At 35.1% G+C, this 27,912-nt stretch overlaps 1 protein-coding gene across 1 annotated transcript; it reads left to right on the top strand.

Moving 5' to 3' along the window:
• On the top strand, positions 1–26,784 carry VPS39 (VPS39 subunit of HOPS complex). Its single transcript, XM_081935269.1, has 25 exons — positions 1–228; positions 1,112–1,177; positions 2,441–2,505; positions 3,354–3,396; positions 3,857–3,951; positions 4,520–4,618; positions 5,368–5,460; positions 5,828–6,011; positions 8,102–8,222; positions 8,362–8,482; positions 9,807–9,936; positions 11,605–11,747; positions 12,900–13,043; positions 15,565–15,706; positions 16,363–16,449; positions 17,527–17,600; positions 18,662–18,760; positions 19,002–19,119; positions 19,415–19,543; positions 20,258–20,360; positions 21,356–21,401; positions 22,550–22,699; positions 23,030–23,164; positions 23,354–23,445; positions 24,828–26,784. The coding sequence occupies exons 1-25, from the start codon at positions 156–158 to the stop codon at positions 24,901–24,903; spliced, it is 2,628 nt and encodes an 875-aa protein (XP_081791395.1). The 5' UTR covers positions 1–155; the 3' UTR covers positions 24,904–26,784.
• Positions 26,785–27,912: the final 1,128 nt, after the last annotated feature.

Here is a 27,912-nt window from a genome sequence, read left to right as displayed (position 1 = left end):
GCTACGGAAGTAAAGAGCAACCCGGAAACGTTGCAGCGGCCCCAGGCTCGGCTTTTGTGGCTGGGGGTTGTTGGCACCGTCGTCGCTCGGGCCCTCCTTGGTGGCTCTGGGGCAACGGCCCGTCGCTTCTGAGGAAAAGCCAGCCTGTCGCCGTTATGCACGACGCCTTCGAGCCAGTGACGATCCTGGAAAAACTGCCGCTGCAGATCGACTGCTTGGCGGCTTGGGGTGAGTGCAGGGCTCCCCTCCGGGATTCGGCACCCGCTCGTCCCTCCTCACATTTCAGTGACGTTGTGTGTCGAGAGTCACAACCACAAAGTCTTGTTGTGCAAGGGGTCCGTTTTCTACTCCTCCCTCCCTCCCACCAAGTCTTGTTATGTTGAGCGAACTAATCCAACGTTGTGGTCCCAGCCAGGGGGGAAATCTTGCCGGTTTCCCCGCGCGTTGATAGATGATGCTGGAACAACTTGAGCGCTTTGCGTGTTGTGATTTTTAAAACGTGACTCTCACGTGAGTCATGAGAAGGAAAAGCATTGCCTGCCTTCCCCCAGGCAGAGCCGAAGCGGGTCTAGAAAGGGAGAACTAGATTCAAAGCAAAACTCTCTGGGAGAGGAGTGTCCATGTTGCCTTATTGGGGTGCCTGGAGAAAAGCCACATTCAGATTTAATAAATGAACACCAATGCCAAATTACTTTGTGTTTTCTGATTTAACTGCATTGATTTTAATAAAGTCTGATGAGGAATGCGACTTCTAGCTTGTATTTTCTTCCTCTCTGGGAATAGTGGAATGTCCAGACATTTCAAATTTCAAATATTGTACTGTATAACACTCTCGGATGCTTTCCAATACTTAACCCCCCCCCCCCCCAAATGTTTGATTATTAAAAAAACCACACTAAAGTTCATTTATAGAGCCATGCAGAGGTGTGTCATATTTAGTTATCACCAGGCAATTACACCTGGTGATATGGATAGGATTGCCCTGTAAATTTGGCCTTGGAAAATATATGTTAACTGAACATTATTTTTATTGAAATATTTTTAAAAATATGAATTTCTTAGGAAAAAATAGAATATTGCTGGTGCAAATTAAGTGTTTTCTCATTTGTAGAAGAATGGCTCCTAGTTGGGACTAAACAAGGACATCTTTTACTTTACAGAATTCGAAAAGAAACTGGTAAGTTTGTAATGATTTACCACCCTTTGCATGTTAACAAATAGTAACAACTGGATAGTTGAGAGCTATCTGTTACTTCATTGTATTTTAAGGCAGATTCATACAAGATAGGCCCTTTACCTAGTTAAGACAGAATATTTGCCAAGAATCAGAAACTTGTTTTAGCCTTATACCGACTTTATTTATTGTGCTAATTTATATATATGGAGATTATATATATATATATATATATATATATATATATATATATATATATATATATATATATATATATATATATATATATATATATATATATATATATATATATATATATATATATATATATATATATATATATATATATATATATATATATATATATATATATATATATATATATATATATATATATATATATATATATATATATAATTTGTTTTAGGTTTAGTTTGTTACATAAATAAATTGTGGTTTATGCTGTTGTACTATGTGTGAACCCTTCCAGTTAAAGCTTATTTGAGAAATAAACTTAATATTATTAATAATCCAATAGCTGTGTATACAACTTATATGATAAAGAGTTTATTGGCTTGCCTGAAATATCCTATATTCCTTATATCATGTTTAATTCCATGCAAAATTTCATTATATTTTAGAATTAGGCATAACTTGTTTTAAAAAGTCAGTCAGATTCATACTTGATTCCTTTGACTTTAAAGTAATCTGTAAAATATGAATTAGAACAGAAATTAGAATTGAATAGTATGAATTGCAACTGTAAAAAAAAGGATTCTCTCCCTTAAACCAACAATTTATTAGGGCTAGTTGAATTAGATCTTCAATGTATGATCATGGCTGATTTGGATCAGTCCTGTCCTGTATAAATCTCAGAAACTTGGGAATCTCCTCATCATAGTAATATTTTTATCACAGAGACGGTAAATGTTATCTCTGTAAAAAGTAACATTTAAAGTCTGATAGCCTGAAAAACCATTTTTCAATTTCCCTGAATTCACAGAAAAAGAGATTGTCTTGAAATGAAAATTAAGAGTGGAATCTTTCTAGTAGTTGGATAATCATTAGTGATTTTCTGATAACTGGATATGCTGTAATGTACTGTACTATTTTTTTTTTCAGTCTTCAAATGAAGTTGTGAGACTTGCATCTCCTTTAATCTAAGTTCAGAAGTTTATATGACATTATTCCTTAATTGATAAATGCAAGTTGAATAAATAGCTAGTTTAAAATATGTCTTTTCTAAATCCATATATTGTTTGATAGGCTGCAACAGGTTTGAAGTCACATTAGAAAAATCAAACAAGAACTTCTCCAAGAAGATACAGCAGGTAGGTGTGGCAAATTCAGATTCAGCTAAGATTGTTAATTTCTGTGAAACTTAGGCTTCATTGGCTGGTGTGATTGGGATTGGCTGTACAATTGACTCTGGCTTCTATAATATTTTAATTATTTTCATATTTGATATATGTGATTGTTATGGGTGATGTGTGTTTGTGATTGCTGTCCCATAAGAAATATGCTTATTTCTTTTGTGATATAAAAACCCCTGTTAAATAACAAATAATTTGCTTGGGGAGAAGTCAGACTAGATGGGATTTATTGACCACCTAAATTATAAATTACACATAGTTCTCAACTTAAGACCACAATCGAGTCTAAAATTTATGTTGCTGAGTGAGACATTTACTAAATGAGTTTTGTCCCATTTTACAACCTTTCTTGCCACATTGTTAAGTGAATCATTGCGGTTGGTATGTTGTTAAGTGAATCTGGCTTCCCCATTGACTTTGCTTGTCAGAAAGTTGCAAAAGGGGATCACATGGCCCCGGGACATTGCAGCTGTCATAAATACTGTATGAACTAGTTGCTAAGCATCCGAATTTTGATCACATAACCAAGGGAATGTTGCAATGGTTGTAAGTATGAAAAACTGTCATAAGTCACTTTTGTCAATGCCATTATAACTTTGAATGGTCACTAAATGAACTGTTGTAAGTCAAGGACTATCTGTAGTTTATTTCATTAGATATTCCATAATTTTCACTGAAGGGTTACCTTGTTAGAGAGGAGGATCCACTTATAAATCAGTTATATTTTACAGTCCTTTGAAGCAAGTTAACTTTGAACAAACTTACCTAAAGCTTATTTACATGATTTTTAATTTTATTTTTAATAGATCCACGTTGTATCCCAGTTCAAAATTTTGGTCAGTTTATTAGGTAAGTGAAATAATTGTTCAGATTCATTTTGTTTTGAAACAAGGTACGACAGTCATTATAAGACTAGGGAATTTCTTTAAGAGTTAAATCTTGAATTCTGAGTTGGGAATGGGCAAATTTGTTCTGTTAACCTGAATTTCAGTGTTTTGCTTTACTTCTGATCTTTAATTTTTTAAAGGCCACATTAATTTTTAAAAGCACTTTACATTTTGTTATCTTCTTTAAGCTTTATTGAACTTCATCATTTTTTTACATTGTCCATCACTCTTAGAATGGAGATTCTTCGAGACTCAGAATAATTGTAGAATAAAAAACTGGGAGATATTTGTAAAGTTTCCATTTTATTTCAGAATAAAATAATGTTTGAGGCATTATTCATTATGAGAAAGTTTTAGCGATTTGAATAGCAGCATGTGTATACCTTAATTTAAGCAGTAATTTGTGTTTTTGTCCCAAACAGAAAACAACATTTATGTTCATGATTTGTTGACCTTTCAACAGATCACAACAGTTTCAAAGGCAAAAGGTGCAACTCTCTTCACTTGTGATCTAAAGGTATGCAATGAAAAGAGGCTTGCCTTCTTGAACATTTGGCATGTTAGGTTAAAATGCAAAAATTAATTAATTAATTAATGTCCGGGAAGGAGGTGAGTGGGAGAGATGCTGATTATTCACTACTTCTGAAAATCACATTTTAGAGATGATATTTAAAATACAGATAGTCTTCACTTATTGACTGCAATTGGAACCCGTTCTGTTGGGTCTACCATGAAATGAATTTTATTTCAGCCTGTTTTTAAGGAAAGAAAAAGATAATTAAGAAAAAAGAATGACAACAAGGCCTGCTCAGGGTTCATTTTTATTCTATTTTTGTTAGAAACAAATAAAAAAAAAACAAGCTTGCATATAACCGGACTTGCATAATACACTAATGAGGCTTGTTTGTGGTACAAATTAAGGGAATACACCCATAGTAATTTGCACGCCACTATTTATTGCTCAGCAATTGTGGTTTGCTGTATAATAAACCATATTTTAGAGAACAATGACGTAACACTGTGTGAGCAGAGCTTAATATTGTGTTTTCCAGCTTTGATGCTTAGAGATATATTTATTTTTACAGCACTCGGATACTGGAGAAGAGGTCCTTAGAATGTGTGTGGCAGTGAGAAAGAAGTTACAACTGTTTTATTGGAAGGACCGAAAATTCCATGAACTTCAGGTGCAGTATTTATTATTTTTATTCATCCAAATTAGATACTGTTCATCTCATTCTCATCACCGTTCTATCATTCATTAAATTCATTATCATTAAAATACAATTTTTGGTTTGAAAGTATCATTGATTTGAAAGTGGTGTTGATTTTATATTCAGAAAACATTTTCAAAAATAATTTGTGGGATTTAATTCTTTAGCCCAATTTAACAGTTACCTTGAAGTATAACATTAATTAACAAAGTACTAAGAAAAAGATAGAATTCTATAAAACTCAGGGAGATATATATTGATGATGTCTGTTTTTTTATAAAAGAAATAAAAAAATTCTTTAAAAAAATTGAGATCTCATGATCTGTTTTTAATTTGTACCCCTTAAACTAGAATGTAATGGAGAAAATTAAAGGTACATTGCTGGGGGTTGTCATCATGGTTTCTACAAGCCATAGTCTACAACGATATTAAAAATAAACTATTCAAGATATTTAAAAACATTGGATTTCCAGCAGAAGGAAACAGTTTTACAGAAAAAGTAGGATTTAGATGTCAAGGGCTGGGAAATTACCATTTAAATATCTCTCCTTACTAACATCCCCCAAATAAAGGAAATGTTTTTTTTCTCTGGGCAAGGCATAATGTTTAATATCTGGGCAATACTATTGACAAGATATTCTAAAATTCCATTTGAGAGAGAGAGAAATTATTCAGCTTCTTTAATTGTACCTAATTAGATATTTTTTCTTCTTGACCTCCAGGGAGATTTCAGTGTGCCAGATGTACCTAAGTCGATGGCATGGTGTAAAGATTCAATCTGTGTTGGTTTCAAAAGGGATTATTATCTAATAAAGGTATTAGAATAATTAGACTAAGATGGAAAATACTGATTTTTCTGGATACCCTATGCAGGGGAAATAAATGATTGGAGCATGAATTATGAATTCTCATTTCCTGTACTGAATAAACTTACTATATATAGTGAGCCTTCTGAGAAAATAGGCACTTTATTGCACTATATATTTGTTATGACATCAGTGGTAGAAGTTGACGTTTGGGAAATCCCTAAACAATTTGGCTATGGTTTGATCTATGGAGTTGATGAAATAACCTTAGTGACAGGAATACTGGGGGATGGAACAGCTCTTTCTAATAATAATAAGGAGTATTGTGGTAATGGCTTTTTAAATTGAATGACCAGCTTTTTTAATTCATTCACAGGTAGATGGGAAGGGATCGATTAAGGAATTATTTCCTACAGGAAAGCAGCTTGAGCCATTAGTAGTCCCATTGGTAGATGGCAAAGTTGTTGTAGGCCAAGATGATCTAACTGTTGTGTTGAATGAAGAAGGAGTCTGTACACAGAAATGTGCCTTCAATTGGACAGATATCCCAATAGCCATGGGTAAGAACAAGTAAAATTAAAAATTCTTAGCTCTAAAGAAAAAATGTGTTACACACAGAAAATATAATACATCTTGATTTTTTCAATTAATAATGACATTTGACTACATGAGATGATAGGTAACTTTCTGTTATGTTGATATAATGCCAGTTTATAGATAGAAAGTATATTTCTATAAATCCAGGTTTGTGAGTCCAAAGCAGCTCTGTTTTCCCTACTACTTGAATAATTATTTTCTTTGCTCAGATTTTAATTTATTACTATATAAAAAAGAACAATTTGTATATTCTATAGCAGTAATGGCTACCCTTTTTGTTGCCAAGTGCATGCGCCCCCGTGAGTGTCCTCCATGCATGTGTACATGACCCCACCTTCCACGCATGCACATGTGACTCCCATGTGTGCGCCCCGCCCCCACACAGGAGCGTGTCTCCCACATGCGCCCCATGCTTGCGTGGCAGAGACTAGCTGGCTGGTGGGAGGCGCATGCATATGCACAGTGGAGTTGAGCTGGAGTGATGGTTCGCGTGCAGAGGGTTCTGCGTTTCACCTGTGGCACATGTGCCATAGGTTCGCCATCACGGTTCTATAGTAATAAAATTTTGGTGTGTATTCTTTAGACAACAGTGATCATATTATAATTTTGTGAATATCAACCCAATGTGAAATATAAAAGAAACCCATGGATAAGGGGCTTTGATATCAGCTTTTTTTGTACATTTGAGGAATCTGGTAAATATAGAAAATAAGCACTTGTTGAATTCGTTTTTTCTTAAATTCATAGGAATTATATTTAATATTTTAAAAACACTTAATAATTTATTAATATATGATATACTAGCATTTTATTCCAAAGTTTTTTTAAGATAAAAAAAAGTAAACAATATTAATCATTTAAAGAAGTTTGATTTAGGTTTAGATGTAACTGGTACATCTAGATGCATTTTGGTAATTGGTAATTCAGGAGATTTATTTGAAGCCAATGCATCCAAACCAAACAAGTGTAGGTGATGTTTAATTGACTATACTGCGATCTCATATTTTATACAGCTTAAACGCATCCTGGAAATAAATCAATCGGCTTAAGTACTGTTTTTGTGATAAGTTGATTTGCAGTATTAATGTCATTCATGTCTTCCAGAAAAGAAAGGTTTACCAGCTCTTTTAAAATCTGTATTTTCCCAGGGTAAATGTTAGTTTTGTGAATAATAAAGGTGGAATTTTATCCGTGACTCCGCATCTTCTAAAGTTTCCTTGTGGACTTTAATACTGCATAAAACTGTGTTTAAAAGTAGAGACAAGCTACTTCAGGAAGGTTGCATAATACATTTTTTGTTAGGGTCATCATGGACTGCTGAGTGTGAGTTCTATGGAACTTCATAATGGTTGAAAGATGATATTCTATTTGCAATAGCTCTTATGCAAAGAATGCTAAATCAATACCACATATTAATCCAGTTGATAAAAAAATTGAGAAAAGACCATGCTTTGATAAAACTTTTTCAAGCATTTCTAATGTAACATGTCCAAAGATTTCTCTATATCCTATTATTCCACTGATTAATTTCCAGATTTCAGAATGTATAGCCAAAGATACCAGTTAGTAAACTAACAATATCAGATGTTTGACAGCCTATTATAAATCAGATTGCAGTCTGAATAATTAAAGATTTTGTCATTTGTTAATAAATTTGATTAGGATTGGAGAGACTCAGATTTTAGTTTATCTTTGGCCATGGATACTCATGGGGTGACTATGGACCAGTCACTCCTTTTGTCCCATTCTATTTCACAGGGCTGTTATAGGAAACAAGTAGGATGAATGAGGGGAATGGCTAAGTTAAGTTCTTGGAGGAAAGACGGTGTATAACTCTATTAAATAAATATTGTAGTTGTATATCAGAAACCCAGTGATAATAAATGCAATGGTTTGAGATGAGGTTATGCTGTTCTCATAAAGTACAGTAGTATTAGAAGAGAAATGATTAAAAAGACAAGGGGGATGAAGAAAGTAATAAAAAAATTGCTCCTCTTGAATGGAAAGTTGTTTAAATCTGTATGCTGTTGCTGATTGTTTGTTTCCCTAACAGAACATCAGACTCCATACGTGGTCGCAGTATTGCCAAGATATGTAGAGATTCGTACATTTGAGCCCCGTCTCCTGGTTCAGAGTATTGAACTACATAGGCCACGCTTCATTACTTCTGGAGGGTAGGAAAGCTTTAATTGCCTACTTTTCTCCTATTTTGCATATAAAATACTGTTGAATTATTAATTTTAAAGAATTGTTGAGCAAAGGGGAGTTAGCCATTAAAGTACATTGCTGACTGTATCTTTTTCCTTATTTTAGTCCTAATATTGTATATGTGGCCAGCAATCATTTTGTTTGGCGCCTCATTCCAGTTTCCATTGCAACCCAGATTCAGCAGCTCCTCCAAGATAAACAGTTTGAATTGGCTTTGCAATTGGCGGTAAGTGAAAGATTAAATATATTTTCAGTCTATACTTGGGATCCTGTGTCATACTAAACCATAATCAGGTATCAGTTGTATTTGGTTTAGTATGATGGATGAACCTAGTCAATTGTGTTTTAAATAACTAACTGGGACTCACAAAGCCATACATTAGTATGTTGACAGAACTTGAGTGATTCTGTGAAAAATAATTACATTTATAAGTTGCTATCTAGTAAAAGTGCTCTTTAAAGACTAAAGTATTTGTTAATTAGCATATAATGAGTAACTGCAAAATTTAGTGCTTGTCCTCTAAATCTGTAAAAGTTGGTTTAGTTTGATTCAGGTTGATTATAATAAGCTTTGATTGTAACATAGTGGAGATGAACAAATCAGGATTTATTTCGTTAAATAAGAAAGTGTGGTTACAATTTGGGAACAAGATACAATATGAAGCTTTCCTGGCTTGCTTTAAAGTCTATAACCATGGTCTTTAAATTTGGAGCAAACTTAAAATTAAAAAAAAAACCTAGTTCTGTGAAAGATTTAATTAGTTTGACTTCTTATGCAAAACAAACAACTTGTGTGCCATAAAAATGTTTATTAATCTGATTGTACTTACCTATGAAGAGGGCTACAAAAACACTTAAATGATAGTTAATACTGGTATCTCTTGTTTGTGAGAATCAATCATGTGAGCACTGCCTTATGTCAAAGGTGCAATTTTTTTGAAATGATGGTATCACTTGCTTTACTTTTATTTAAATCATGTTAATATTGCAGCTCCTCATGTATTTCATATTTTTCTCCTCCTGTCACATTAGTTTACAACTTAGCCGTAATGTTGGGAGGGGTTTGGAGGACTCTGTTCAAGGCTTTTGAAGTGTAGTTATATGCATCTCAGGGATTGGAGAGTGTATACCGAGGACAGTAACTGTGAATTATGTCACTGTTTGATCCATTCAGTGCAGTTATATTTTTGAATGCACTGTTTTTTTGTACTTCTTATTTAGGCCTACTATGTATTACTCAGATATTTATTATGGTCTCAGTGTTCATGGACTACAAATGTGACAGTAAAGTTTGCCACACACAAGAAACTTATATTTGTGTTCTTCTTGGATAGCATAACTGAGATAGAAATATATCTCCTGGCTTGCATGAACAATTTTCCCCACAAGCATATTCAAATGTACTTTTTCATTACCAAGGATCAATTTCCTTAAGAGCCAGTGTGCTATTTCCTAAAGGTTTGCATTTTTAATTCTTGATTTTTTTCTTTTCCACTTCAAGAGTTTATGGTGAATAAAGTATTTTTTCTGCTTCTGTTTAAACTTGTTAGGATATGAAAGACGATTCTGACAATGAAAAACAGCAACAGATCCATCACATTAAGAATCTTTATGCCTTCAACCTTTTCTGCCAAAAGCGCTTTGATGAATCAATGCAAGTTTTTGCTAAACTTGGGACAGGTAGATTTTCATTTCCAGCCTCGCTTTAAATTATGCAAGGAGAATTAAATACTACTAAAACACATCTGTAAAAAGCTATAAATAAGCATTCGTGTTTGGATTTTTGTAAGAACATCCTGTGGAACATTTCTTTTTGTAATTGCCGAGAAGACAAGAGAGGTACATTTCCTTTTGTAACTTCAGTCTCCTATGAAAAATGCAGAGCTGAATTGTAGATCAAAATATAAAAAATACTCTTCTGCCAATATTACAAATTACAATGTTACGTTTATCTTGCAACGTTGTGAGAGTGCCACAAAAACATAGAAGCATTTTAGTATGGAAATAAGTATTAAATGTGAAAACTAGTCATGGATGCCATTGGGTAAAAAGTAAATTTACCAGCAGCAGTAACTTGACATCTTTAAAAAAAAAACCTATTTATTTATTACATTTGTTTGCTGTCCATCTCACTGCAAGGTGACCCTATATTGAAAGAACACTCTTTATTATTTTATATTTGGAATTTCAGTAGTACTGAACTGCAACAAATTATTTTAAATATTATGCACAGAATATTAGTATAAATAGTTTTAGAAAAGAAATAAAATACTAGAACTAAAATGGGCCATTTAAATAATCTAGTCTCCCATTTCATGTAGGAAACTAAAGAATTAGTGACAAATGGATATACAACCTTTACTTTGGATAATTAGTTCCACTATGAAGCTATTCCTATTGTCAAAATGTTTAAACATTCAATTGGCATCTGGTTTTTCTGTCACTTAAATCTATTGTTCCATGTCCTGTCCTCCAAAATGATAGAGAAGAGTCTTTGGCTTTCTTCTGTTTGACAGTTTTTTTCAGGCTTGGAAAAATATGATCATGCCACCCCCCCTCCCCCCCCCCAGCCTTCTCAAGACTAAACATTCCCAGTTTCTTGTCTCAAAGGACTTAATTTTGACCTGCTCCTCGGTATTCTTTTCTTGACTGATTCAGTTTGTTTGAGTTTCCTTCACTATTCATCTAAAACTGGATGTAATGGTCAACAAGGCTTTGACTAATGAATGCAAAATCTAGTAAAGATATTGCTTCTCCGGCTTTGGAAACTACTTCTGTTGACGAAGCCTAAAACTGCACCCACATTGTGCTGCTGACTCATTCAATTTGTAATCCACTACTATTGTGAAGTCTTTTTAACTACTACCAAACCAGGAATCCCCCATCTTATCCCTGCACATTTGGTTTTTCTTTTCTAGGTGAAAAAAACTCTTTGTTTCTGTGAAATGTCACTGTTATTTACAACCCATTCGTCTACTCTATACAATTATTTTGAATACCGTATCTGTTAATAGTTACCTTACTATGTTTAGATTGCCTAAAATTTTGAAATGCATTCTCTCAACCCCCTTGCTCAAAGTTATTAATTAAAATGTTAAAGTATACAAAGCTCATGATTAAGCATAGTTAAATTCACTTGGTATTTCTTTCCAGTTTATGATTTTCAAGCCAGCCATATTCATGTTGTTGAATCCTTAATATTGTACTACTGACATAGATCTTAGTCAAATTAGTTTCTTTATGATAAAAGAAAGTTAAATAGATAAATACTGTGAATTTAAATTTGTTATAATTTGCATTTTTGTTGAAAATATTTTGACCTACCACACTTGTGTTTTTGTTCTTCAGATCCTACGCATGTGATAGGTCTCTATCCTGAACTGTTGCCCGGCGATTACAAAAAACAGCTCCAGTATCCAAATGCAGTGCCAAGTCTCTCTGCAGCGGAGCTAGAAAAAGCACACCTAGCACTTATAGATTACCTAACTCATGTAAGCATTTAACTCTTCATTGTGCTTTCCCATTGGCTGCTTATGTTAGACGCCACCTCCAGATTTGTTTCAAAAGTATAGAATGTCATGCTCTTGTTTTATTTAACATTTAAAATGGATTTGAGTGAGGGCAAGTTATGATCTGGTTATATTAGAGCAGCGGCGGCGAACCTTTTTTGGCTTGCATGCCATAAGTGGGGGGAGCGCAGGGGGTAGTGTGCGAGCGTGCCGCACCCATAATGCAATGCACGACACCCCCCCAGTGCGCATGCGCGCACTACAGGTGCTCCCCTCCATTTTTTGCATGCTTTTTTTGCCCTCCCCAGGCTCCAGAGGCTTTATAGGAGCCTGGGGAGGGTGAAAACAGCCTCCCCCGCCCCCCTGGAAGCCCTCCGGAGCAGTCAAAATGAACCTCCGAGCAAACCGGAAATGATGTCCGGTTTGCTCGGAGGGTCGTTTTGATCGCTCCGAAGGCTTGAAGGACCTTCAGGATGCTTCCCTGAAGCTTTCGGAGTAGTCAAAATGACCCTCCGAGCAAACTGGAAGTCTGTTCCTGAACTTCCGGTTTGCCCGTAGGGCCGTTCTTTTGCGCTCTGGAGGCTTCAGGAAAGCTCATGAAGCCTCTGGAGGGTCTTCGGGGCAGCAGGGGAGGCTCTTTTCGCCCTCCCCAGGCTCCTATAAAGGCTCTGGAGCCTGGGGGGAGGGCAAAAAATGGCTTTAAAAAAAGGTGAACTCAGCTGACAGGGTAGCGCCTTGCGTGCCCTGACAAATGGCTCCGCGTGCCACCTGTGGCACGCGTGCCATAGGTTCGCCATCACTGTATTAGAGCTTTGATATGAGAAGCCATCATGCTAAGAAAACGAAATTGTAGTTTCTCTGAATGACCAACTTTCACTGTCTTGCTCTATATAGTGCAGAAGTTGAGTCCATTTCTCAGGAAGCTTGCAGACAAGATTTTGTAGAGAGAAGTAGAGAGAAGAGATGGAGTGGAGAGTCAAGTGTAACAAAACAATGGAAAAATGTTAAGAAGACGGGGAGATCTGAGTAATAAGAATTAAGGAGTACAGAAAAACTACAAGAATGAGGCTTCACTGGCTTTTATTTTGAGTAATGTGGGCAGGGCGTAACCGTAACTTTATTTCCTCTTTACAGAAACGAAGTCAGTTAGTGAAGAAGCTATATGATTCTGACCATCAGTCCACTACGTCTCCCCTCATGGAGGGGACTCCTACCATAAAATCCAAAAAGAAATTGATACAGATAATTGATACTACACTGTTGAAATGCTTCCTCCATGTGAGTACTCTTCATCTTTTGAATTGGAAATTCAGAATGGAAGTGAAGTGTAATTTTATACTGAAATAGCAATTGGGTATTAGAAAGACCTAAAGATAAATATAGAGGAAGGAGACTTCTTTAGAAATGTCTTTCTTTTTTAGTTAGTTCCAAACAAATCCTTTGTCTTCAGGGGAAGTTCTAAAACATGGTCAAACATTATTTGCATTAAAGTGCTGATGAGATTCCATGTCTAATACTGAATTTGAAAAAAATCTTGTCCCAGTCCTTGATGTAATTGCAAATAAAAATCATTTTAAAGTACAATGTGGAGGAGAGTGAAGAATCATATGCAATCTATGGACAGTTCTCTTAAAATAATTAAAATCAGAAAATACATTTAATTGTGGCTAAAGTATTGTTCAGGTCATTAATACATATATCATTAGTTTCACTTTTTAAATAGTAATTTTATTAAAAATTAAAACTACAATGATAAAAATTAATACAAACTAAAAATAAAAATAAAAAAGATATAAAGAAAGGACTTTCCCTTCATCACGATTATAAACCATTTAATAATTTATCTTTCTTAAAATAAAATGAATCTCTTTTCCCATTTCTTGTTTATAAACTAATTCTTAATAATCTTGATATTTTACACCTGATCACAAAAGTCCATTGAGAATTACCAGAGTTAGCAACATACATATTTTAACCTTGATCAAATAAACCAACTTCATATCCTTGTAGTTTTAATAGTTTTGATCTTTTAATCTCTTCAAATTATGTCCTAAAACTTAATTTCTTTTCATTTTTTTCTTTGTCCCTTATCATAAAATTCTACAAAGTATTACCAAGCCAATTGTAAATATAATATAGAAAGACTATCCAGGTTTGTCTCTTGGTTTGTTATTTGTGTATCATTTTAATTATTAAGAAATCAGCCGGATTATTTTGCACATCCAATATAGCATCTTTTTCCATAACGGTTTTGTAGTTTTTCATTTTAAAATTCATTTTCAGATCAGTCTTCACCTTGTCTGGTGAAAATTGTTCCTCTTCCAACATCTTTTAAACACAGTCTGTCTATAGAATCAGACACTCTTTAAAATTAAATTCTGAATCTATTGTTCAATAATAATAATAATAATAATAATAATAATAATAATAATAATAATAATATTTTATTTGTTAGCCGCACCCTCTCCCGAAGGACTCGGGGCGGCGTACAATAAAAACACATAAAATACAAATATGGACAATACATGCACAAAAATATAGACGTATGCATGGAGGAGGTAGACAAATGAATGAAAACAATTAAAATCGTAATTTAAAATCCCCTAAATAAAATTACAAAATTAAAAACCCGTCAGGAGCGATATGATCAAACTATGGTTGAGCCAGGCCAGCTACTTGGAATAGGTGGGTCTTGAGCTTTACACGGAAGGAGCGGAGGTCAGAGGTAGTCCTAATATCCGGAGGGAGGTCATTCCACAGGGCTGGGCCCGCCACAGAGAAGGAAATGTCAAATATTTTATTATTTTGCTGTATTCTGTATAGCATTCAAGTTTCAATTAAGGTGTTCTCTTCCTTTAAATATAATCTTAATTTCCTTTTAGTTTGCTGTAGTTTCTAAATTTCAAAGTTTCATCTTATCATTTTTTTAAATAATTCAAAACAAAAATATTTTCCCATAGAAAAGATTCTTATAATTAATTCCAAAAAAATATTTTAAATTCATCTGGACCTTCGATCACTTTATAACTCTCCAAAATCAAAGTTGCTGTTTATTCCAAGAATCTTTTAAGTCCTGAAACTCATATTATTATTATTTTTTGCTAAGGATTGAAGGAAACTCTTCTGTTGCTTTAAAACCTCTCAATGCAAAGGTTCCTTATAGCTGAAAAGCAGTTAACAAACAATTTCCAAAAGTGATTAAAAAGGAAGTATTCCTGTTCTTAAAGGGGTTGACTATTGGTTGAGCAAGATACCTATTTCCTCTTCTCCAGAGTTCTAATTCTCCTAGAGACTGCTATCTTGCAGCCTCGTCAGAGGGAACATCTCTACAGAGTACTTGTGGGTGATCTCATGTCGTCTCCTTGTCTGGAGAGTAATTACAAAGAGCCAATCTATTACTTTTAGCAGAGGAGTCTTCAGTTTGCCATTTTTCCTCTGGAAGTCCTCTTTAGCTTCAGTTGTGAAGTCAAGAGGATTTGCTGAGGAGCATGTTATGATGTCTTTATATTGCAACTGCCTTCATTCCCAGTAAAAATAACTATATATGCCTTACAACATTTACTGTTCATTACTTAACAGGCAAAAGGATATTGTAGGTTTGTGATGGTATCTTAATGTTGTTATTGAAATGGCATACAATAGAATGTTTATAAGGGAGAAGGGTAGATTGCCATCCCCTTTCTATCAATAACAATCTCATTACTTGCAAAATAGTTTCACTACCTCATTTCCTTGATTCACGTTTCATTTTGGTGATATGAATTTGTTTCCAATTCCATTAAATTTCTTTTTATTACAGACAAATGTAGCCTTAGTGGCACCATTATTGAGACTGGAGAACAATCATTGCCATATTGAGGAAAGTGAGCATGTGCTCAAGAAAGCTCATAAATACAGTGAATTAATCATACTATATGAGAAGAAAGGTCTCCACGAAAAGGGTAAGTACTGAGAAAGGAAAGAAGGAACCAAAATGGTTTCCATATCTCTTAAGCTATTCATTTTTGGTAGTATAATGTATGAGCAAATTTTGCATAGAGTAAACTAGCAAATGAGATCAGTATTTTTTTGATGGGGAAGGAAATTAAAGATTGCAGTGTGATGTTCATACTGGGCCACATAGTTCATAGTACAGTATTGTCAGATTTGTCATCAGAGTGAATAGCAATAGCGATAGCACTTAGACTTATATACCTCTTTACAGCCCTATCTAAGCGGTTTACAGTGTCAGCATATTGTCCCCAACAATCTGGGTCCTGATTTTACCCCCCTCTGAAGGAGGAAGGCTGAGCTAACCTTGAGCCTGGTGGGATTTGAACTACCAAATTGCAGGCAGCCGGCAGTCAACAGAAGTAGCCTGCAGTACTGCACTTTAACCACTGCACCACTGAAACCAACATGTGGCATGCATATTTATGTTCAGACATTATAGATGGCTCTCAAAGCAACTATGTTGAGCCTGGAAAAGGATTCCACACTATAATGCTTTCAACAGCAAGTTTGGAAAGATACGTCACAGAATAATCCTCCAAATAGTTTTGAACAATCCCACTGTTTAACTTAAAAGATAATGAAATAGAGTTTTATTTTGTTGAAGCCTTGCAGGTGCTAGTGGATCAGTCCAAGAAAGCGAATTCTCCTTTGAAGGGCCATGAAAGAACTGTTCAGTATTTACAACATTTGGGTGAGTGAAGTTGATTTACTTTCTTTGCATTTGGTGTTGTGGTATATTGTATTATTTCATATATCAAGAAAAATGGTTAATGGTTATCACAAAAGTAAACAAACAATTTAATGATTGGGTTTATTCCCATCATAACAATATTTAAGTTCATGTTATAAAATGAGAAATTAGACAGATAAGATAATGTTTACATGAAAATTGGTGAATAGCATTTTTTTCTCAGCACAAGTGAACATTTTCCTAAAAAATGTCCACCAAACACCAACCATCAAGCTCAGAGAAGCACCAAGGACCCCACAAAAGTATGTCTGGCAGGAGTTTTAATAGCATCTCCAGAATGCTGGATGATAATCATGGTATGTGTAGCAGTAAGAAAGTTGTGACCTAAAAATCAGGAGGGGAGGGGAATATTTAGAACTCCCTTGGATCAGAGTTGGAGGACTGGTGGGACAGAGAGTCTTCTGGCAGCCGGCCCACAACCATAGAGCATAGTCTTCTATCAGAAGATTCAGCAGCGGATCTCCGGAGTTTGGAAGCCGGTTATGCTTGGAGTGCCGCAGCAGCAGCGATGGTGCTGCCCTGGCCCTGCAGGGAGATCTAGGCTGGGGCATGGTGACGCTGGGAGGCACGCGAGCTGGGGTGGAATAGGCACTTTTGCAACCTCCCTTTCCATCCGGGCAGAGCGCCACATGGTTTAGCGCCTTTGGGATATTACTGGATCAGTGAGTAGTGTTCTGCCCGGCTGGAAAGGGAGGTTGCCGAGCGGCTGCTTGTGAGAGCAGCTGCTCAGCAACCTCCCGCTCTAGCTGGGCATAGTGCCACTCACCAACCTAGCGGTATCCTGAAGGCGGCAAGCAATGTGAGTACATTTGCCCACCCCCCCAGCTTCTGCAGATTGGCGCCTTCAGGATATCGCTAGGTTGGTGAGTGGTGCTCTGCCTGGCTGGAGAAGGGGGGGCTTATATTTTTGCCCAGCCAAAAAATATGGCAAGGCCTTAGTTTCAGGACAGTTGTATTTTCGGGGAAACACGGTACCTTTGTAGTTCTTTAATTTGACGCCTTTGTTTTATTCTGTAGGAACAGAGAACTTGAATTTGATATTTTCCTATTCAGTTTGGGTACTTAGGGATTTTCCTGAAGATGGATTAAAAGTAAGTACACTTGGATACATTTAAAAACAGAGAGGTGGGTGGAAGGGTTCTCTTCACTGACCATTATGATAGTAAAGTAAATAGTCTTAGGCAGGTGGCTGCCAGTTTGATGAATATTCCTAAAGCTATTAAATAGGTTAAGGATTACTTTTAATTATTGTGACTATATACTCCACATGGGGACTACTTTGAATAACAATTTATCCTCGAAGATAAATTATAAACTATGTTGTAATCCATCCAAAAAGAATGAAGCATCTGTTTGGTAGGCAGTACAATTTCAACTTTGTAGCATATCATTGTCTGACCTCATTCGGAATATTTACAGAGTTAATCTCAGGTTTTAACAGAATATCTTGCTTTTCTATATATGACACTAAGTTTGGATGACAATATTGACAATAAAAGAAACTAAACAGTGTATAAAAAGTCTCAAGACTTTTTCAAGTAGAAAATATAGGGACAAGATGGATTTTGCTTGAAACAAATGCTTTGTGTTCCAATATGCTAATTTTCCATTCCTTTTTATTAAAACTTTTTATTAAAGCAATTTGGGCAAAGAGCTTGACAGAGCTAACAACGTGATGGTGGGTATACTGTAACCTTCAGGCTTTATATTAAGGTCCTAAGATTAAAAAAGGTTCATCAGCTCCATAATAGCAAATCATAAGAAATATAAAGAGAATGGTGGATTGATAGGAAAGATATTGATTAGTCTTTGAGAAGGTTAAAGAAAAGTTAATTATAGATATTAGATCAGAGAGTGTTGTATATTTCTTTTATTTGTTACTACTTCTGTTTCTAGGAGCTCAAGGTGGCATAAATAACATTCCCACCTTCCTGTCTTTGCCTAACTGAATAGTCCGTGGGGCAGGTTGAATTGAAAGATAGTGACCACCCCAGAATCACCTAATGAATGGGTGAGCTAATGTAGCATCCCAAGTCTTATCCCAGTATGGTAGCCCTTATATGCAATACAGTGGTCTTGTTATGTGATCTTTAATAAAATCAGAGTAAATATGAAAATATCAGCTTTGGAAATTCAACCATTTGTTTGGCAGATATTTACAGAAGATCTTCCTGAAGTAGAATCCCTGCCACGAAAAAGGATTCTGAACTTCTTGTTAGAGAATTTTAAAAACCTCACCATTCCTTACTTGGTAAGAACTAAAATTGTAATAATCTACTTTTTAAAAATCTAATACTTTATTTGTCATATTATTTACAAAAGAAGTAATTTTAGCCATCTTTTTTTAAAAAAAAGTAAAGAATAGTTTCTAATAGTTAAATAAAGTGATACATAGTCATTTTGAATTCCTGATGATCGCATTTTGAAATATTACAAAATTCTAGCGATACGTAGCATTAACTCATATTCGGTATATGTACATATATTTCCAGGAGCATGTAATTTATATCTGGAATGAGATTGGTTCAGAGTTTCACAATTGTCTGATTCAGCTCTACTGTGAGAAAGTACAAGGCCTAATGAAGGAATATCTCACTTCTTTCCCTCCAGGTATTTTCACCCGTGATTTATATTATTATGCATAACCAGAAGCAAGAGTAGAGTTGGGATTGTTGCAGAGGGGAGCCCCAGTGATTCTGGAGTATATGGGTAGGGCTGTTTGGTTGCTCACTTAAGTAAGAGAACATTTTTAGAAGATCTACAGAAACTTTAACTTTATATTGATCATTTCCAGTCAAGGAAGAAAAAACGCTTATGTGCATTTTTAGTAGAATATTACAGAGAGCCAAACATAAAGAACAGCAGTAAGACATATTTAGTCACCTATGAAATTCTTTTCTGACAGATGAAACACCAGTGCCAGCTGGAGAGGAAGAGGGGGAACTTGGAGAGTACCGAAAAAAGCTTCTTTCCTTTCTTGAGAGTTCCAATTATTACAATGCTGAGCAACTCATCAGTGACTTTCCCTTTGATGGTACGAAGTAAACAGTAACCCATGCTGTGAAACATTGACAGTATTTCAGGGATATTTTTTTTTTAGTATATAACTAAGGATTCCCACTAGTATCAGCCTATTATTTAAAGCTTTAGTCTGCAGATTGACATCAAAAAAGCCCCTGCAATCTTTGATTAAGAACCATATATGAAAAATGGCTCTATGGGGAATCATGTTGGAGTTCAATAGAAGAAACTAATGAATTTGTGTGTTGGAAATAACTTCTAAAATAGTTAAAAGCATAGAATTGTCTGACTAACTAGATAATTAGGTATCATTTCTTTTATATTTTTTAATTCATATTAGCCACCCAGATTTAGATTTGTGAAATGGGCAGCCATATAAATTGATTTAAATAAATAAGGAAAATCCAACTAGACAGGTCTGCAAAAATAATCAACAGTTTTCTGATCTATGATTGTAATTAAAGATTTTGATTTAGTTAGTAGTAATTCCTGAATTTATATAAGCCTAGAAAAAGACAGGGTAGTTTTTAAAGATTTGAAAAGTGATGCTTTGCAGAGCCTCTCTTTTGAATGATTTGCACAGTCCCATAATTTAAACAGCAATGTATATTTTATTCCAACCTCCTCCATTGGTTCTTTCCTTCTTCTTCATTACTATACATATTCTTATAGACTGCTTTATAAACTTTATTGCCACTGAGTGCTATTTTTCTCCTCCTGCCCCCAGGTCTCCTAGAAGAACGTGCACTGCTCTTGGGACGCATGGGAAATCACGAGCAAGCTCTATTTATATATGTTCACATCCTAAAGGACACCAAGATAGCTGAAAAGTATGAGCATGCTTTGTAATCTTTGAAACCTACAACCATTAACTTATTGGCAACTGTTATTAGACCATCTTGTTTTCAACGACATAGCTTCTCTATTTTGTTGTTGATGCAAAACTAATTTTAAAGTTTATGTAATCACAATGCATAATGATGGTTTCAGTGTCACTGTAACGAACAAGAATGTTTTGGTAATCTTGGCAGTTCACTCCAACACAGTATGCAATTTGCATATAGTTTCAAAGAAGAATAGCTGACCTATATGGTTTTGCTTGACACAGATTTGAAGGGGATTCCAAGCAAGCAAGAAATATAGGCAGATTCAAGTTAAAATCTGAAATCATTGCCCAAAATTTCTGAAGTCTTTAAAGAGAGTTGTGAGAAATGTCTATAAAATTTAAGAGATTTTGAACTTGCCACAAAGCAGGGAGTCAAGCTATTCTCCAAGGCACCTGTGGACAGAACAAGAAGCAATGGGTGGAAACTAATCAAGGAGAGAAGCAACTTAGAACTGAGGAGAAACTTCCTGACAGTTAGAACAATTAATCAGTGGAACAGCTTGCCTCCAGAAGTTGTGAATGCCCCAACACTGGAAGTCTTTAAGAAGATGTTGGATAGCCATTTGTCTGGAACGGTATAGGGTTTCCTGCCTAGGCAGGGGGTTGGACTAGAAGACCTCCAAGGTCCCTTCCAGCTCTACTATTGTATAACTTGTTTCATTTGAAATCATGTTGGGACTTATAAGTAAAGTCTTCAGTAAAATACATTCAGCAGAATTTGCCAAATCTCTAATTTTATAAAATTAAATATTCTCCAATAACGCTTGTTTTTCCCCCCAGAGTAATTAGACCTATCCAGTGTTTTTGCCAAATAAGAAATCTGTTCGAATATCTTTAGCATTTGCTATTAACTGATTGATTAAAATTCAAAATATGTAGTTTATAATATGCGAGGCTTCTGTTCAGGTTTTGCTCTGAATTTCTTCTTGTTGTTTTCAGTTACTGTCACAAACACTATGACCGAAACAAAGATGGCAGTAAAGATGTGAGTAGCTTGTTTTTCAACATTTTAAAGTTAATGCTCTGTGTTTATTAAACAGATATCTGACATTTACTACATAATTAAATGCAGATGGTAGATACAGTAAGTGCTATTAAAAATAATAAATAGGCAGCATGGGGATGTGGAGGAAGTCAAAATGCAAATGAATCTTTAAACCATTGTCCTTCCTGAAGTACTAATTATAATACTTCCAACTATTTTTCCATTTGCTATTGATCTATTGACATGTGATTTTGTTGGAATAAATTTGCAGATTGAAACTGAACTCACATTTGAAAAGTCATTATGCAATAAGTAGATAAAAATAGTAAAATAGAGGAATGCTTAATTTCATTTGGCAAATCAAAGCATATAATTTTGCATTGGATTAAAAAGTTGCTTAAATGCTATAACGAACATAATAATGGATTGTTATTATTTGTTAGCTGCTTTTTAATATTGGTATTTAAGGTCTAATATAGAAGCCAATGTAGTTTATAAGATCACTGTTACATTATCCCAAGCTGTCTCTGTAAGTTCCTACCAACCGTGTTCTGCATTAACATTCTTCATAAATAGTTCCATGTAGAATGTTAGGGCAGAGTCTTTTTTCTCCTCCGTTCTGTTCTGGCAGAAATATCTCAGTCTACTTAATGAAACCATTGGTTTCACACACTTTAAGCAAAGAGTGCTTATGGCTATATGGAACCAGTTAGCATCCATTTTACAGCCCCCAAAGTGGTGGCTGAAAGTGTAAAACTTTTTTTTTTCATCCTGGCAGTTTGTGATAGAAATATTTATTTGTTTTCAATGTTCGTATACCAGCAGCAGTGCACAAGGTTAGTTTACCTGCTGTTACCTAAATTCATATCTTCACCCCGTTCTCTGTAACTCCATTGTTTTATACAATTGTATAGAATTGTAGCTAGAATAGGTTTCCCTCTGTTGGAGAGGGACGTACTTAAAGCAAGTTATTTAGAATTGTAGCTAGAATAGGTTTCCCTCTGTTGGAGAGGGACTACTTAAAGCAAGTTATTTAGAATTGTAACTAGAATAGGTTTCCCTCTGTTGGAGAGGGACATACTTAAAGCAAGTTATTTAGTTTTTTTTAAAAAAAACCCACACATAATGGTTTGTTCTGTATGAAACAGGTATACTTGTCTCTGCTCCGAATGTATCTTTCACCACCTAGTGTTCATTGCTTGGGACCAATCAAGATGGAACTCTTAGAGCCACAAGCCAATCTTCAAGCTGCATTGCAGGTTTTGGAACTTCATCACAGCAAATTGGACACTACTAAAGTAAGGTTTTCTTAATTTTGCTTTTTTTAGACGGGAAACATTTTAGATTGTAGTGCTGGATAAAAAGAATGCTGTTCTAATTGAAATGCTTACTCTCCATCTACAAGCACTCTCAAAAAGAGAGCGAAGGAGTTTATGAAACATAGTAACATTTGTTCTATTATCACCAATCTATGGACATATGACTGGAGATGTCTCCTATATTTATGAGCATGCTTAGTATTAGTATAAAATAAAATGCAAGTTAGACAATTGGAACCATATTTTTATTTAGTTGTTTGTTTGCTGATGTGATTTTTTTCTTCCATTATCATTTTATTGTATTTCTAGGCAATAAATCTCCTTCCAGCCAATACTCAAATTAGTGAGATACGAATATTCTTGGAAAAAGTCCTTGAAGAAAATGCCCAAAAGAAGCGATTCAATCAGATACTTAAAAAGCTTCTCCATGCTGAATTCTTGCGAGTATGTGTCAGATTTTTTTTTTCTTATCAATGATTATCAGAAAAAGCTAAAACATGGAGCAGGATAATATGAATGTTATTCCAGAGATCCCCATATCGCCATACTAGTTAAAGGACCACATTTGGTTTTTTTTTTCTCATGCTTTTGAAGGAATTATTCTTTTCTAAAGTTATTCTTATTTTGTGAAAGGTACAGGAAGAACGGATTTTACATCAGCAGGTGAAATGTATAATCACAGAAGAAAAAGTTTGTGGTGTGTGTAAAAAGAAGATTGGAAATAGGTAGGTAAAATTACTATTAGGAAACTAGAAGAAATTGCTGCCCAATCTGTTTTTGCAGGTTTTCCAGTTCTGACAGTATAGCCTTGCCTTGGTTGCTTTTACAGAAATGTCTGTAGAGAGATTGGCTTCTTTATATGTAGTTTCATAACTGATCTTATAAAATGGCAGTCTTTCTCACTTGAAAGCGATACAGGATATAAGCTTTTTAAATTTAGTCATGTATAAAAAATGCCATTCAAGTAATGAACTTTAGATTTTATATCCCTTTTAAGTGATCCTTTAATTTTGTTTTATTTAAATGATTCTTTTCAAGGTATTATGCTTGCAAATCTCTTTATTTCTTATTTTATATTAGAAATGTTGCTTCAAATATGTTCAGATTTACAGCTGAGTCACAATTGGTGCTCATTCCAAGAAAATATGTGTAGATTACTGTGTTAACATGTTCTTGAATGAATCAGTTCCTTAATAAACAGTACAGCTAGTTTGCATTCTTTGTTTAGTCCCACATTCTGTTTTGATGTTCTATGGTAAAAACTAAAGGCTCCTTCAGATCAGTGTCAGCTTCTGGTAACTCCTGGACATGTTCAGTTAGAAATTTTGTGGCAACACTGCAGAGCTGGTTTGCTATTGTTTTCTGGGGTGTTTTTTCAACTTCCCAGGCAAGCCTGTAGCGTAAGATTCCCTGGTGGCCTTCCATCGAAATATTAAAAAAGCACAACCTTGATTAGCTTTGGAGACCAGACAGGATCAGCCAGAAGCTACAACCTGTTTAGGCCATTATTATATAACTTAGCATTTTTACTTTCAAAAAGAAAGTAAAGTCTCACCACCATATTCTTTATTATTGGGATGCTTATTACATGGTAGGATTTTTCCTTCCTTGTATCTTATAGACTGCAATTTTCATATTGTGCTCAGTTTTTTAATCTGATTGTTCAGTTAGAAATCAATCTCATGACCGTTTGTCCTGTTTACCTTATAGAGTCCTGCTTCACAACATTATAGCTTCCCACTTTGTACATAGCTTTATGAAGTAGGCAGTGTTTGTCTGGGATCCAAACTTTCTTCCAAATAGCTTTGTAATTAAAAAAGTAAAGCTGTTATTTGCAACAAAAGAAGGAAAGCACTATTGTACATAAATTACATAGTGCTTTACATAAACACAAAAGGGCAAAGACACTGGAGTAAAGCATTAAAAATTTCAACAAAAAGAGATATTATTGCAAATATACCTTTGGAAAGAATTGATTTATGTAAGAGGTAATTCGTACGTGTAAAAATAGCAAAGCAAATTAGTGTTGTTTTATAAGGAGCACCAGAAACAATTAGCATAAGATACTATGTTTAAACTGATACGCTGTTTTCTTTTCTGCTTATAGTGCCTTTGCCCGGTTTCCTAATGCAGTTGTTGTGCATTATTTTTGCTCCAAAGATGTTGGCTCAATGGATACTTGAAAGCATTGCCACATGAACCAGGTGGTTACAATGTTCATATGGAAAGAGAAAGAACATTTGATAAGCAGTTTGATATCTCTAAAGAATCTTCTGAGGCATGTTGCTTGCAAATAGCTTGAGCCCTCCATTGCTTCACTGGATGATTTCTAATTTGCCCAGCGTGGACTGAAGAACAACAAAAAACAAGTTTGAACTATAGTTAGATACACTTAGCGGCAGGTTAACCTCATAGTACTTCAGTTTGAGGAAGAATGCAAACTAAATATGTAATAGCTTGCTGTTACAATCCATATTTATAGGAATTCCTATTAAAGGAAAACTGATGCTGAACATTAATGACAGGAGCAAATAGCATTTTGGGTACCAGTTATCATTCAGTTCCAAGGTGGGGAAAAAATCTTATATTTTATCAGTGTTGTATTAAAATCTACTTTCATTAGCCATTTGGAGGCAAGTACTATCAAAAAGGCTGTACTTAGATTTTCTTTCCTTCTAGTAGTGGAAAAAAGTAGGTACTGATAAGAAAACTTTGTATCTGAAGAAATTATCAGCAGTAATAGTTCCAAAGGAACTAATCTCTTACAATATGATGAGAATTGCTATTATTAGTTTGTAATTTTTTGAAAATACAAATGGGCGTACTATTTTGCACTGTTTTGTCACTAACATTATGAACATAATAAAAACGGCAACAATTTTTGAAGGAAAACTAGCACTTGCACTTTTACAGAGAAGAGAAAAAAAGTGATCTTTTGAGATTTTAAAGTGGGCAGGTTTTCATATTGCTGGAACAGCTGATCTCTATTTAAAAATAACATTGTAGTGAAATATTTAAGCCTTTTGTGCACTTCCCCCTTCAGGTAGAGCAGATACTTATTTAATGCCAGCATATTGAGTTTCTTATACCTGTTCAGATTGGTGCTCTTTAGTTGCTTGATGTACCTAAATAACTTTTTTATGTTGGAAGAAACTGCTTACTTTTACATACTGGAATTTAAATCTTTGTTGTGAAGAGAGTATTCACATAAAAATAAACCCAGGAGCTAAATGAGGAATGTCTTCAACTTAGTTTGGTGTTGTTTTATTTTATTTTTTTGTATTTTGTAAATTTGATAATTCAATTAAGGCTCATGATCTAAGCTGGCCTAAAATGTAAGGATGGCCCAAGAAAAGTTGGTTAAGATTTTCTTTTTATAATATTTGAATTTCAGTTATAATATGTGCCTGTTATGGTTAGAAATGAACAAGGAGAAATTTAGAACATAATACACTGCAAAAACAGCTTGGTATTTTGTAATATTTGTTTTCCTAATTTGATAGCCTTTATTCTATTTCCAATGGAGTCTATTCCAGATAGCACATCTCTTTCTGATTATATGCAGTTAATTGCTGCAGGTTTCAGGATCCATTCATTTGTAAAATTAAGTAGCATTTTCGATGTGTGCATGTGTAGAACAAAGTAATTCTCTTCTTCACATAGAAGAAATACAAAGCTATTGGGTTTTGCGCATTTATACTCAAAAACCTTTATAAAGTAGGGCAGATAACTCTCTTCGGAGATTAACAGACAAAGGACAATTACTGCAAAACAAATTATGAGCTTTGCTGACCATTCTGACACACTTCAAAATGTGTTTACTGCCAAGAAAATGATGAGCCACAGAGGCTTCTGGTAAGTATTTTGCTTTTCCTTCACAGCAAAGTTTTATGTGCCTTGGTTCAGCTTCCTGTATCCTTGGAGGAAATGTTGCTTGTGTTTTTATTTACCCTGCTGGTAGCCTTGTATAAGAATATGGAGCTCACCAATTGTACAGCAGGCTCCTTTAAAGCAATAAAGTATGATGTTTTGAGAAATTGTCACTGATATCTGTTTTTCCCTATATTTCCTCTTTGAAATCAATGGTGTGTGTAAGTACTGTCCCAAGAGTTTAGTGTGAAATAAGCATTGTGCTGATAGTGAAATTCTAAAAAGTTCTGTTCGGGAATATCTCTCTTAAACTGCTGTAAAGTTTATGAAGTTCAGTTTAACTTTATTTGCCTTCATTTATGAAGATCAGTTTAACTTTATTTGCCTTCATTTATGAAATTCAGTTTAACTTGTAGATAAAGTCTTGTTCAATTTGATCTCAACTCCTGATGGCGTCATGGAAATGCCTGGACTTTTGTTCTCCACAACAATACAGAAGTGGTTTGCAGTTGTCCCTTTTGGGATGGTTTTCACCTGCTCAGTCTAATTTATAGCCCTGTAAGTTATGGCAAACTGAATATTGTTATACAGATAGACGCACATAAAATCTATCCTTTCCAATTATTAACCAGACCTGATTCTGAACCCAGATAAGGATAGCTATTTAGTTTTTATTATCTATATTTTAAAGCATGGTTTTATTATCTTTTTTAAAAGTTGCTGTTGATCTCGAAAACAAATCCTTAAAGAAACTTTCCCTTTATATTTCTAAAGCAGTTTTATCATAATATAGACGAGGGAGAAAGTAGCATTCTAGGCTGCCTGTTGATCTAGTGCCGTGATGGCGAACCTATAGCACTGTGGCACGTGAAACCCTCTCTGCGGGCACCTAAGCTGTCGCTCAGCTCAGCTCCACCGCATATGTGCATGGCCAGCTGATTTCAGGGTCTTTGCTGTGCATGCGGGAATTGTGTGCGCATGCGTGGGGGTGTGAGGGGCACATGCACATGAGATAGGAGGAGCATGGGAGGGGCTGTTCCCCCCTCGCACCCTTTTTTTGGTCCTAGGAGGCTTCAGGGAGGCCTTGTAGGCCGAAAATAGGGCATGAGAGGGGGGTCCCACAGGGGGTCCGGGGGTGAGCGCGCATGCGCAGGTTGTCACACAAACATTCGCAGGGGGCGAGGCACATTGCATTATGGGCAGGCGCATCTTGTGCTTTCAGCACGCGAGGACAAAAAGGTTAGCCAACACTGATCTAGTGGATCTGGTAATTCAGGGGGAAATGGGCTGAGTTCTTCAGGAAAAATATTATGATTTCTTTT

This window comes from Natrix helvetica (assembly GCF_964273705.1).
Source record: "Natrix helvetica genome assembly, chromosome: 1".
In the NCBI taxonomy this organism is placed as follows: Eukaryota; Metazoa; Chordata; class Lepidosauria; order Squamata; family Natricidae; genus Natrix; species Natrix helvetica.
Note: the sequence above shows the minus strand (reverse complement) of the source record. Positions and strands in the feature narration are given on the sequence as shown.